This window comes from Strigops habroptila, chromosome Z (genome assembly GCF_004027225.2).
Source record: "Strigops habroptila isolate Jane chromosome Z, bStrHab1.2.pri, whole genome shotgun sequence".
NCBI lineage: Eukaryota > Metazoa > Chordata > Aves > Psittaciformes > Psittacidae > Strigops > Strigops habroptila.
In genome coordinates this window covers 50168548-50182126 of record NC_044302.2, presented here as the reverse complement: position 1 = coordinate 50182126, position 13579 = coordinate 50168548, and the positions used below count along the sequence as shown (strand labels likewise).

The 13579-nt window shown below is 43.8% G+C and overlaps 2 protein-coding genes across 2 annotated transcripts in view; one reads left to right on the top strand and one right to left on the bottom strand.

Moving 5' to 3' along the window:
* LOC115601363 (purpurin) overlaps nucleotides 1–223 on the bottom strand; it is a 26917-nt gene extending 26694 nt beyond the window's left edge. The window contains exon 1 of the mRNA XM_030471277.1: nucleotides 168–223. The gene's annotated coding sequence lies outside the window, so the exon portion shown is untranslated. The remainder of the gene's footprint in view (nucleotides 1–167) is intronic.
* Nucleotides 1–13579, top strand: part of PDE6B (phosphodiesterase 6B) — a 20773-nt gene extending 7194 nt beyond the window's left edge. Inside the window, exons 7-22 of the mRNA XM_030471276.1 lie at nucleotides 791–857; nucleotides 1003–1050; nucleotides 1233–1382; nucleotides 2402–2545; nucleotides 3116–3181; nucleotides 3799–3945; nucleotides 5455–5562; nucleotides 6319–6428; nucleotides 7419–7506; nucleotides 8062–8162; nucleotides 9406–9513; nucleotides 10287–10350; nucleotides 10997–11071; nucleotides 11865–11948; nucleotides 12229–12385; nucleotides 13521–13579. Of these exons, the coding sequence (XP_030327136.1) occupies nucleotides 791–857; nucleotides 1003–1050; nucleotides 1233–1382; nucleotides 2402–2545; nucleotides 3116–3181; nucleotides 3799–3945; nucleotides 5455–5562; nucleotides 6319–6428; nucleotides 7419–7506; nucleotides 8062–8162; nucleotides 9406–9513; nucleotides 10287–10350; nucleotides 10997–11071; nucleotides 11865–11948; nucleotides 12229–12385; nucleotides 13521–13579 (1576 nt within the window). The remainder of the gene's footprint in view (nucleotides 1–790; nucleotides 858–1002; nucleotides 1051–1232; nucleotides 1383–2401; nucleotides 2546–3115; nucleotides 3182–3798; nucleotides 3946–5454; nucleotides 5563–6318; nucleotides 6429–7418; nucleotides 7507–8061; nucleotides 8163–9405; nucleotides 9514–10286; nucleotides 10351–10996; nucleotides 11072–11864; nucleotides 11949–12228; nucleotides 12386–13520) is intronic.

Below are 13579 nucleotides of genomic sequence, written 5' to 3'. Positions count from 1 at the left end.
TTTTGCTACTCTCCCTGCCAGGCTGAGGCATCACTTCTCCTTGATACCTTCCCTGTGTCAACTAGTGAGCTGACACATCCAGGTTGACCTTGTGTTGAGGCACCCGCTGTCCCAGCCCTGCCATTCACCCCTCTGCCTAATCCTCATGGTCACTTCTGCTCCCCTACCTGTCATCCAGCTTCCTTGTTTCTTTCTCATCCTCCAGTCACCGACGCCATCTCAAGGCTACCTCTGGCCTTTCCTCCTCTCTTGACACCACACCGAGACTCGTCTTTCTGAAAGCCACCTTCTCTTCTTGCCGCTGAAGTTTTCAAAGTGGCCTTGGGCACCTTGGACAAGTCTGACGTAACAGGCATTTTGCCCACTTCTGGTCACACCACTTTGCACTGCTGTCAGTGCTGCAAAAAAGAGCCCCATTGCTTAGGTACAGCAGTGTTCAGAAGTTCAGGCTGGCAGACACTCTGAGCCAAGAGCTTTCTTTTAGCTTTCTTTGCGCTGAAGGTCTGAAACTTGCCCTTCACTCCCAGGAACAACTTTTTCTGAAGTGTCCACAGACTATGTTATTTTATGGGTTATCCTGCACTGGATCCTTGAAGGAAAAGCATTTACCTTACGTGGAAAATTTTTGCTTGTGCACATGGGTCCTTTCAAAGTAACAGAACCATTTAGTAACTGATGGTGAAACATGTAAACATGGACTGTTCAATCAGCTGAATACATGTCATTTCCATGCTCATTCTTCAGTAAACATATATCCTTAATTTCCCTTACATGTTTTTGTCCCATTCAGAAATCCTGCCCCGGATCACTGGGCACTGGTTACTGGATTGCCAACCTATGTGGCTGAAAGTGGATTTGTGAGTACTTAACTAAGGTTTCATCAAGACTTTCTGAGATGAAATCAGACTAATGCTGCCTTCTCATCAATTCAGTTTTTTGTTTTGGTATTCAAACTTCTCATTGCCCATATTGTAAAACTTTCTCTTTTGTGTGATCTCCTAGATTTGCAACATTATGAATGCTGCTGCAGATGAGATGTTTAATTTTCAGGTACAGTGAAAACTTCCAGTCCCATCAAGAATTCTACTTTTTTATGCAAAAATGTAATTTAGAGTTAATATTAGGCATACTAATATTTCCTTGGCCTGTAGCCTTTATGTAAAATGGGAATGCAGATGTATTTAGAAAACACATTAAGTACATGGTGTCTTTCTGCTTGCTATTGCTTCAAGGAAGGTCCTCTAGATGAATCAGGATGGACTATCAAAAACGTTCTCTCCATGCCAATAGTCAACAAAAGGGAAGAAATTGTTGGTGTTGTCACGTTTTATAACAGAAAAGATGGGAAACCATTTGACGAACAGGACGAGACCCTCATGGAGGTATAGTTACTTGCTGCAGCTGGAAGTAATTCATATGCTTGAGAAAGGTCACTATTGCTCATTGTATACCTACAAAGCATCCCCCAGCGTTTCGCAGCTAAGTAAGTTTCTTTGTTGCTTATAGAGGTGTTATGCATCACCTTGAAAGTTTTCAAAGCGACTATATAAAACACTGCGGGGTTTCAGTCTTGGAAACCCAGCTGTGTTTGCATTGTTTCATTTCAGCATTCTTGGATTGGACACCTAGCCATGAGCATCTCCTATATATTATGACCATTCTGACCTGTGTTCACATACATGCAGCTGGCTCACACTGGCTAGGCAACTCCTTGGAGAAATTACACAGAAATTTTCTGTGTATCTATCTAAGATGCAAAGGTATTGAATCTGGCCAGGTATTGAACCTACCAACAGCAGCTGTGATTAGAGACCTTACTGCTTAGAAATGCTCCTATGCTAGTTTCAATCCAATTTAGGCATTCAGATCTTGGCATCCATTGTCACTCAGAACGTTTCCTGAAATAGACATTTCTTATCAAACAAAAAGACTGGGGGAAAAAAAAAAAAAAAAGATCAGTTTGAATTGGCCACTGAACAGCAAACAAGTTGGGAGCAAACGCAAGGTGTGAGTAAGCATATATGAAAGGTGGTAATACCACCTTTCTCTCTCTTGATACAAGGGTTCCTGACCTGCTGTCAGTACCGTGACACCAGCCTTTCCACAGGCATGGAGACAATTGCAACATCACAGAAATAGCTTTCCATATGCTGAATGTCCACGCTGAAGAGAGGGTCCTTCACATGCATGGATGCTCTGGAGGTCTAAGCAGATCCAACATTTGGGGAGCTGCTCTCCTGAGGAGCAAGCAGGGGCTGGGAGCAAACACTCATTGATAGACATGTGGTCAAATCAGAGCTTGTATTTCTCCTAAAATACATCATTCAGTGTTATATTTATGTGTGTTTAGGGAACAGATGCTCTGTTTATTTCACTGTTTCCTTCTTTTCCCCTCACCAAGTCCTTGACACAGTTCCTGGGCTGGTCTGTACTCAACACAGACACATATGACAAGATGAACAAGCTGGAGAACCGGAAGGACATTGCCCAGGATATGGTGCTCTACCATGTGAAATGTGACAAGGATGAAATCCAGGAAATTCTGGTAATGCCTCACAAGGGGCAGCACGCTCCTAAGGCTGCTGGCCTTGCCTATGTCTTAAGGCACAGACACAAGTCTCCCATCCCTCAGAAATGCTTCCAGGCTCCCCAAAGCTTGACCAAACTGCACAGAGGCAGAACAAGTCTCTGTTTTGACTCTGTGGTCTGCCTTTCACCTCAGCTCACTGCCACGCTGTGTCATTCCTCAATTCCTCAGCAAAGCTGGTCTTGGATATGGGCTGACCAAGGCGCTACTCAGTGAAGGTCTGTAGGGGTGAAATAGGAGCTGATTCATACCCAAAAATCTCTTTAGTGCAGAGGGTGTGGAGTTAGAAGACCCAGCTGAGACATTGGCTCAAGGGGAACATTTGCAAGTGGGGGAAACATGAACAGAAATCAAGGAGAGCGAGAACATTTCACTGGGAAGAACAGGTTGAAAGACCCGAAATAGAGTTAAGGTCCAGCAAGAAAATGCAGTTTGCATATGAGAGCTGCCCTAGATTGCCCCAAAGCTGCACAGCACAACGTCCATTGGGGTTTGGTTGTAATTTTAACATGTGCATGCTCTTTGCAGCCAACAAGAGAAAAGCTGGGGAAGGAGCCAAGTGAGTGTGAGGAAGATGAGCTGGCAAGCATCCTGGTAAGAGCAATGTACCGCTCTAATGGATAGCCCTGGCAAACAAATATTGCTTGCGTGGATGCAGGGAAGAGTTCCCAGTGTTGACACACTGGTACACATCGACAGGGCACCTGGTGAAGGGTGAAGGCAAAGCATACCCTACCCTCCTCCGCTGTGTGAGTTGAAGGTTATTATCAGGTGGCAGCAAATGCCTTTCCCAGCTCCCAGGAAAGCTCTTTGCCACTTTATCTCAACGGGTTCAGAGTCCACCCGGAAACCCATCAGCCAGCTTGACCTGTTGCATTATTTGTTCTCCAGAGTCAATATGGAGGGCTATAAGTGTTCCGCTGTAAGACCTCTCAAGTCTGGGGTCTCCAAACTATAGCAAATCAACAAGTAAAGTGCTTAATAGAAAACAAGCAATATTTCTTGTGCTTGACCAAACATGCCCTCCCTCCTCCCCCACTTACAGTGTTATCATGAAAAGAATCATTTCAGTCTATTTATGTGCTATATTCTAAAAACAGAAGTTTCTAGCAGTATGATACTGATAAATTTGTATTAAGAAAAACCCATTCCAGGTGCTTCTAGGGATGGCATAAGTAGCACAGCAATGAACTGTCCCACCTCTTTTACAGAAAGAAGAACTCCCAGGGCCCACCAAGTTTGAAATCTACGAGTTCAGGTTCTCTGATTTTGACTGCACTGAGCTAGAGCTGGTGAAGTGTGGCATTCAGATGTACTACGAGCTTGGTGTGGTGAAGAAGTTCCAGATCCCGCAGGAGGTAGGAGCTGGCAGCACCCAGGGCCTCCTGCCTTGGATGGCCAGCAGGTTCAGCACTGAATGGTTGAGGTCCCTGTTCATGCCCTTCACGGTTCATGATGCAGCCATAGGTCTGGGGTTGTGGGAGCTTGCAGGTAGAGTGGTATGCATCCTGAGCCCCCTTGCCCTACTGAGGGCAGGGGATCCCCTCTCAAAGCCTCTGGCCGCTACATGTGGGTTTGGAGAGTGAAGCTGGCCTCTTCGGCTCTGCGCTGTCTGCTACAGGCATGGGTATGCTATCAGGTCTATGTAGATGGGAAAAACACTATGCAAAAAATGGCTTGCAGTTGCTGTGTCTAATGCCTCTCACAGCCGCACTGTAACAGCACAGTTTCCAGGCACAACACGGGGCAGTGCATGATTGTGCATGTTTTGTTTGCTATAGTACATGCACAACAGCTTTTAGACAAAATACCCACAACGCAGATCACTCTGCTTTTCTGCCCCCTGCAAACAAAGACATGCCTTCATTTGGTGCAGTTGTTACCTGACTGCTGGAGACAAGAGCGGTGTGACCATGTGCGAACAAGGACCCGTTAGCCCCTGATGTGCAAGCTCACGGCTGTTGTCACGCTTCAAGCCCCTGCAGGAGTTGTGAGACTGGCATTTCAGCAGGGGTTTCTCAGCGCATCATGTGAGGTTTATTGCCATCTAGTGTGATCCGGCGGTAACTGCAGGAAGTTTTCACCCTGGAGAGGCAGGCTGGGAAGTAGAAGTGGGGTGCTCTGAATGGGAATTACTTCTATGCTTCTTACTGATAGCATGTCAATGTCAAAAAGTATTCAAAATATCTACTCTGGAACAACTAACCCCTGATACACATGTGGAAAGCAGTCATTCTTTTCTGCCACTCTGAGAATCCAAGATTTTGAAAAATGAATTACCTACCCATGATTAATTTGCTCCCTAATGAGAAAACCTATACAGCTACCAGAGGTAGTACAAGTAGAGATGTAGAATGCAGAGGAAAAAACCATTTTGTTATTTCATGCCTTATATTGTAGTTGTTTAGGTAATATAAACACTACCCATCTCTACACCTATGGAGCAATATCTCTTGAAAAGAGATATCACTATTACTAAATCACAGTAATTTAGTAAAACTAATCAGTATTAATAAATCTTATAAACATAGAGAAACAAGGAACTTCAACAATTCACAAACAGTAGGATCAATCCTATTTTTATTCTAGACATGGCTCTTTCTTCTTTCCCCCACAGGCATCTTTGTGATTTTATTTTTCAGAGATAGATTAGAAAAGAGAGAGCTATATTTTAGTGTTCCCTTTAGCTTTCCACTAGGCTTTACTATAGCAACACTATGAGGCAAAATGATGATATTACAGCTTCTGATTTCTTTCTGGGGCCACATCTGAACCTCGTCCATGATTTTTGTACATGGTGTTTATTGCAAGAGCAACAGGCAGCAACTTCATCACATAAACTGACATCCTCTTCCCCCCATCTGCAGGTACTGGTAAGGTTTGTGTACTCTGTCAGCAAAGGCTACCGGAAGATAACTTACCACAACTGGCGCCATGGCTTCAACGTCGCGCAGACCATGTTCACACTCCTGATGGTAAGGTAACACCACCCCAGTTAATGCTGTGGCTTGGCTTTGTTAGCAGGAGGTCTTCTGTTGCACTTGCAACAGATAGGGAAGAGACACTACAGTAGTCCCTTCTTCCAGTAGTTTCTGACAGTAAGATCCAGACTGAGGTTAGCTGGCAGGATGCAGACAACCTCACACTTTCCATTTCCAGGCAAGTATAAGTCTATCGCAAGTGCCATTTCTCACAGGCTCTCAGGGCCACAGGTGCCCCAACAATAAAAGGTGTCAGGCTGCTGCTCCACACGAGGGATGGACCTGGTGCAGACAGTATGACCCAGACAGCTTGCAGCAGAGTTATGTCTACAGTCCCCCTGAAAATCCTGTGGGTGATTCAGGTTGGAATCTGAACCCCATTGCTCAGAAAGATGCAGACCCCCTTCACAAAGGAGTTCACTTTGTGTGCAGCTACTGGAGGGGTGCTTGTGAGGACCCGGGTGTCCCTAGAGCAAGAGACTGTAACAGCAGCAGGCACCCAACATTGCAGGTGGGCATCAAGTACATATGTACAACATACATACATTCTTACCTGAGTCTGAATTGTTTTGTTTCCAGCTGCTTCCCCATCTTAACCTAAGTGTACTATATATTGCATTTAGCTTCAGGAGTATTTTCAGTTCTCCTGAACTGTTTCAATGAGGACATCCCCAGAACAGAGCAGTAACAGCTCAGTACCTTTTTCTGTAAGAGATACTAACAAATGACATGCAAATTCTCACCCTCCAGACTGGCAAACTGAAGCGTTATTACACAGACCTCGAGGCCCTTGCAATGGTAACTGCTGCTCTGTGCCACGATATTGACCACAGGGGAACCAACAACCTTTACCAAATGAAGTAAGCATTTTCTGACTACTCCAAACCATTCACTGTTGCTCTCACAGGGAGTGGGATCAGGCTGTGATCACACCAAACTCCAGCACAGCTGTTTTATATGCTGCAAGGTTTTTTTTGCAAATAACCTTGCTTTTCAGCTTGCTACAGCACTTGAAATCTTGCAGTGCTCTCTGAGGCTTTCTTTACCTCATAGCAGACCTCCTTTGGTTAAAGCAACACTCTACATTACCATTACAGGGTGGAACAAGTGCATCACAGGCATTTAGTAGCCTGAGCATCATAGAAAACTCAGGACGCCATTGGGAGCAACCTGGCTGTAAGAGGCCTACTTTTTGCTGGAGGGTATCTGTGCAGAATGCACCATGTATGGCACTGCCCTCATCACCTGCAGAAACAAAGCACCTACGAGTATGAGGCTGCTGCTCCCAGTAGGTTGTGACTAGCTAGACAAGAACAGTTGCATGATTTCATGATCAGTTAAGCCTTTGTTGCTCTGTTGCTCAGTACTGTCAGATCACAGCTCTTCTGCAGTGCTTGCTGGCTATATTGTCTTACTGTCTTCTGGAGCTTTAGTAAATGTAAGAGAAGGTGGCTGATGTTTTGGATACAAGAGCGTCTTGCTTGTCATCTAGGAAAGTGCCCAAGGACTGCTACTGTTCTGTGCCTGTTCCTGTTCCTAGATATCAACACGTAGTTATTCAGGAATTAAACAAGCCTACTATGCTGGGTAATAACAGTCCAGTCATAAACAACATTTTTGGTGATATTTGTAGTGGAAGACTGTTTTATACAGCATCCGAATAGCCACAAGCAGTGTCATAAAACTCCTTCACTAGACTCAAGGCATTAGCTATTTTTAAAAATATTACTTTTAAGCCTTTTAGAATGAGTTAAACTTGTGTGTGTGACAAAATCGAAAATAAAATGGAACAGTACTTTTTATTTTTAAGTGCTGCACTAATATCTTTAATTTTTCATTTATGCAACCAGATCTCAAAATCCTTTAGCTAAACTTCATGGATCCTCAATTTTAGAGAGACATCACTTGGAATTTGGAAAATTCTTGCTCTCTGAAGAGGTTGGTAATGAACTGTAATGCAAGACCATTAATAATTTACTTTCAGGGAGGTTTTTCGGCAACAGCAGAGCTGACAGCTTAGCACAAGACCTTTCTCTGGTTGGGATAGCTGAGAAGCTGCAGCTGCCTCACTCCCCAAGTACTCTATGTTCCCTCAGGACCAAAATGCACAGGCTTCCTAAATGCATGACTTGTTTTCTTCAGAAGCCATATTGTTATCCCCATGTGTATATGTTAAACACAGGAGCCAAGGCTGACAGACTCCTCCAGCTAACTTCTCCTTCAGGAAAATTTGCAATGGGACCAGAGCAAATGTGCAATTGGGCACATGCTGTGTGACAAGTTTCAGGACACCGGCCCTGTTCAGTGAACAAAAGGGGAGACTAGGCACCAGCATACAGTGAACAGGGCTCACAGCCTTTGCATCTTAGGGGAGCAAGCTGAAGCTATTGAAAATAGATATTAAAAAAGTGAGCACTTAAGAAAGGGAGAATGCTAGGAACTCACAACACCACAATGCCTGGATTTTGCAGCTCCCTTTCCTTTGCTTTTCAGTCGCTGAATATATGTCAGAACCTCAACCGCAGACAGCATGAGCACATGATTCACCTGATGGATATTGCCATTATAGCCACAGACCTGGCACTCTACTTCAAGTAAGTGGGTCACATACGCACGTATTTTACAAAGACAAAAAGTGATGCTTTGCTCTGAGAACCTCCCATGCAGCAATCCTATTCACACACTGCCTCTGGGAGTCTGCCTCTAATACTGACATCAGAGCTGGTGGGGAGAACTCAAACTGCTCAAAAGAATTTTGAACTTTTACTCATTAGCTCACATACATGACATTTTAAGCCTCAATTCCCAACAAGGCAGCACTGTATGATCCTGTAACAGAAAGAGATATCTGTTGGTTCAGACACTCTCTGCTAGCACTTCAGCACTAAAGATACTCATGAACGGTGAATGGCCTGGCCAAGGCTACATTATCAGCATGCGCTGACTTCCTAGGACACACGGCTGGAATTCAGCAACATATGACTTCCTAATTAGCAGGGAGCTTTCAAAATGTGCTTTCAACAGACAGTGCCAAGACCAGAGACTGCTCCTGTGTTTTGCACTGAAGAATGATTGTGCAAAATATAAACAGTACACAAAAGAGGAATATGAGGGAGAGTGCAATACCCAGTCCTCTTACTCCAGAGGTATGGTGGCTATACAGGAGCAGTTACCACCACTTCCTTATCAAATGCACACAAAATGGTCTTTGCCCTCCTTGGTCCATGCAAATGAAGGCTTGGTTGAGATCAGACCCAGGCAAAATGCTACACACAGAACATGTATGCAAATAGTTTTCTGGGTCCGGCCTAAATATCTTCTCTGCTACCACTGAAACAGCAGATTTTTCCAGATTTCACACCACTCAAAACATGGGTGTGTTGTGTGTAAAACTCTCCCCAGAATTTGATATACATATTTAGGTTTATAAATAAGGTTAGCAAGGTCAGACTATGTAGATAAAGCCAGGTAGCTTTACAAAGGCAGCTCTAGGTTTCTGCAGTTTGCTTAACATTCAGGGAAAAAGCCTTCTTGCACTACCGACAAAGGTGGAAGCTGACATAACTTGCAGCAGCTCACACTTTTCAAGTTCCTGCTCAAGACTCACCACTACACTTGTTTTTAAGACATTTACAATAGTTTCCTCTACTTAAGAGAAGCAGGTAATGGTGATTGATTGGTTTTGTTGGGGGCTTCCTTGAGGACCTGAATGCCAGGACAGCAACTATTGGAAACCCTTATGGAAGGGTTATCAATACCAGGATCAGCCACCTGGTTTTAACACATTTGTTTCCTTGTTTTGGAGCTTTCCCTATTTTTTTTTTTTCCCCCTCAAAGAAAGAGAACAATGTTTCAGAAAATTGTTGACGAGTCCAAGACATATGATAGCACGACTGCCTGGACTGAATACCTGTGTCTGGAGACAACAAAGAAAGAGGTTGTCATGTGAGTAATCAGCTCTGAAACGGTTAGTGATGCAGTCACCTGGTGAGAGCTCCAGAACACGCCTTGTGCTGCACTTAGGGCAAATCAGCATGTGATAAGTCACTGTCTGCTCAAATCTGATTTTCTGGAGAAACAGAGAAAAAAAGGGGAAAACAATGACTGGTTTTGGAGTGTCCTTCTGGTCATATAATCCTAATGAGATGCAGGATCCTTGCTGGCCATATACCAGACCACCCTGCAGGCCACAAGCAGGAGCAGGCTCTAATGGCACATGTACAGGAATCCAACCCATTAGTAGTTCTTCCCAGCGGCACCCAGTCTGAGTTGCACAATGCTGCTGTTGTGACCAGACAGATGCTTTGCTCTGGCGATGAAGTGCACCCACAACCTCAGCGATAGCAGTCTGCACTGCTACACCTCCATGTGGGAGCCAAAGATATTACTCCACAGTCAAGATGTTCAGCCCCATAAATGATTAAAACAGTAATTATCTTAGTGCCAGAAGCAAGCAGTTCCCCAGGATAAATCCATTTTAATCAAGAGACCAATCTTTGATGAGTGTCCCAGTGAAAGCCAAGGCTGTTCCAGCAATCCATATTTCTTTATTATTTTATCCATCTTTATCACTTTATCTATCTTTATTACATTATCTATCTTTATCACTTCAGCAGGGACCTCTGATACTTGGAGGAGTACTGCAGTGTGAGCATCCTGAGCCTGCAAAAGATAGGGTGCAGGTTTAGAGAATAAACTAATTTCTTTCCTGTTTTTAGGGCCATGATGATGACTGCCTGTGATTTGTCAGCAATCACGAAGCCTTGGGAAGTCCAGAGTAAGGTCAGACACTAGATATACTGTTAGATTTCTGTATCTTATACTTCAAAGTAATACAATAAGCTGCCTAGAAGCTGAATCAAAGCCTCTTACCAAAACTACCAAAGGGACTTGAGAATAACTACGATTTCGATGCTAAATCAATCTTTAGAATTGCAGTTGTGAGTTCTTTAGAAAATTCATGTTTACTAGTGAAGAAAATAAAAACCCCTAAATATTTATCTTGAGCTCAGTGGGGTTAACTTAAAGGACTATAAAGGAAATAAAACCCACCTTCCTGTTCAGCATGGAGAGAGGATAACTGAGAAAATCATAACAGGCAGCAACGACTGTGACACAGGTGCAAATCCTTGAGGGGAACTCATTGGAAATCTTTCGTAATAGATGAGCAGTGGACTAATTAGCTTCAGTACAACAAGGTTGTTGAGCTACTTTGCTACTTTGCTCAAACATTGCTACCATGTTACTACATGGGTGCAATCCCATGGTCACAGCAGTACTTCTCGGGAAAATGTTTGTGGCTGGGCTTGGACACAAAGATACAGAGAAGCTAGAACTGAGATTTGCCTCATGGTAGAGACCTGAAGCACGTCAAGTTGTAAAGCCAAAGTCACTGTTAACTTTTCTTTTTCCCTCCTTGGCAACACAGGTAGCTCTGCTGGTAGCAGCTGAGTTCTGGGAGCAAGGAGACTTAGAAATAAGCGTCCTTCAGCAACAGCCTATTGTAAGTACCACGAGAGAGCCAGAAGGTTCAGTTCAGACAGCAAGTCTTAGCAGAGACTTACTACAAGCAACACTGCTTTCAGAGCCCTGTGAGTTTTCTGAAATCACCATGCCTGTCAAAATCCACTGGAAAAGTGGGTACTCAGCTAGGAAAGATGTCTGTGACAGAGCCTATTGTGCAGTTCTCCATATTGGTAGATGGGTCACAGCAGCTGTGAACCAGAAAGGAGTCACCCTTCCCCTTGAGACTTTGTGCTGCTTCCTTGCACAAAAAAAAAGAAAAATAAATACATACATCATAGAGGAAAGCATGAGTTCCATTAAAGAGAAAAACAACAAACACAAACTTCGTAGAATCCAGAAATTATTTCTGGTAATTGGAAGTACATTTTTTCTTAGCATGTATTTTTTTTATTTTTCTTTTTTTTCTGCTATAACAACAAATACTTAAGTTTGGCATTGAAAGAGCCTTCAAGAGTCTTCTGCACTCTATAACATAAACTGTCTCTCAGGGATATGGTTGAGAGGCAGAAGGGAAAAACTCTTTGTTCTCCTCCCCATCCATACACACTGAGAGCTCTCTGAAATAGCTGCTGAAATGGCAAAGGAAATGAGCCCACTGCTCTGCAGCCGAGGAAGTGAGCTGTGATGGACAGCCTTTATGGATGGCATGGCAGAACTGCCATGGTTACATAAGTCAGGTTAACACAACAAGGCACTTTCAGGGAGAAGATAGAGGTGTGTTTTTCAATGAGGTGTCTCATACAACATGGTGAACTTGTGTCATCCCACAGCCCATGATGGACCGGAGGAAAGCTGCTGAGCTTCCAAAGCTTCAAGTGGGTTTCATCGACTTTGTGTGCACATTTGTCTATAAGGTAACCAAAGCACACCCTTTCACACCCTGTCCTTCTCACAGGGGTTCAAATCCCAGGCAAGTGACTCCCAGTGCAGTAACACTGCTCTTGGGGAGAGGGGCAGGTAGAGGACACAACACCTGCCCCTCCTTAGGGCACTGCAGCTTGGTCCCTCTTTGTGCCCTTAGTATTTTACCTGCATGAGCCAGCCTAGCAGGTGAAGTGCGGGGGTCTGTCCTGAGGTAAGATGGACAAGCACTGCCTCTGTGCTGCATTGTGCTGATGAGTGTGTTTTGGTTAGGAATTTTCCCGTTTCCACGAGGAAATTCAGCCTATGCTTGATGGGCTGCTGAATAACAGAAATGAGTGGAAGACCCGTGCTGATGAGTATGATGCAAAAATGAAAGCTCTGGAGGAAGAGAAGAAAAAAGAGGAAGAGAAGATGGCTGCAAATAAAGGTCAGTACTTAGTTTTTCATTTCAAACTCAAAAACATACTTATGCGATACTCTCCCAGATCTGCAGCAAGCTCTGCCAACATGGCAAAGAGTCAGATGGCCAGAACAAATTTCCCTGATTTTGCTCCACTGACAAGGCTGAAGACACCTTATCTTCAAACCTGACACCATAACAGGCTGTCAAAAAGGCCACCTGCTCAAATGCCCAGGAGATAGTGCCTGAGAAACTAGTGAGAGTACATGCAGCATGAGCACCTATGCAGCTGGGAACAGCAGAAAGTCCTTTGCAGTATGTGTGTCCCTAAAAAATAGCAGGGAGACATCCTTCTGTACACAGAGGCTGTGGCTGATGTGTTAGGTCATGAAGCAGAAGGAGCTAAGAACAGCTAACACACTCCTACGGAGAACACTGAGGAATTAAAGTTCAGCCCATTTCTAGCCCACATTAGGTACTTCCTAGGAGCAAGCAGTAATGGTAGTACCTAGTAGCAATTTATTTTGGTTGAATAATTTTTTTTTCCTTCTGTGGGCTCAGCCTCGGTAGCACTGAAATAAGTCAGCTGCAGTGGGTGTTGGGTGAAATCTTGTTTGGTAGCATGAGAATTTGTTTGATTCCCAGAGAGGTGGAAGCAGAAAGCTCTTCTGGCTCTCCCAAGTGTTTGATCAAACATCCATCAGAACTTAGTGCCTTCACAGAGACAGCACCTGAAGTCTGCTTTTGTTCCAGGCTGGACCAAAATCCCAAACAGCCTATGGAGTTAGCATTCTTCACATGACATAGTTTAGGAATCATTACAGCTGTCTGGATATCTTCTTTCAGTTTAATTAATAGTAATTAACATAAAAAGTCAAAAGTAAGTGCTTTAGCTCAGATTTGGAAAACTTCTGAAGAATTATTTCCTAACTAAGTAAGCAGTATTTAACTGAGGAAGGTTTCTACTAACTCTAAAACATTCTTTCCAAAGCAGCCTTACATGTATGATTAGTTTGCACAGCATACAGCTCTTAATATGAGTACTATAGGTATGACCTACATTGATCACTGGATAACTTTTAAGTGCGAAAATACCCCTATAATGGCTGTGAAGTACATTTATAACTGTACCTCTAATTCTGTGTTTCTTTTTATACGGCAGATGGAATAACCTGCAATGGAGGAACAGCTCCAGCTTCCAAAACCTGTAGCATACTTTAG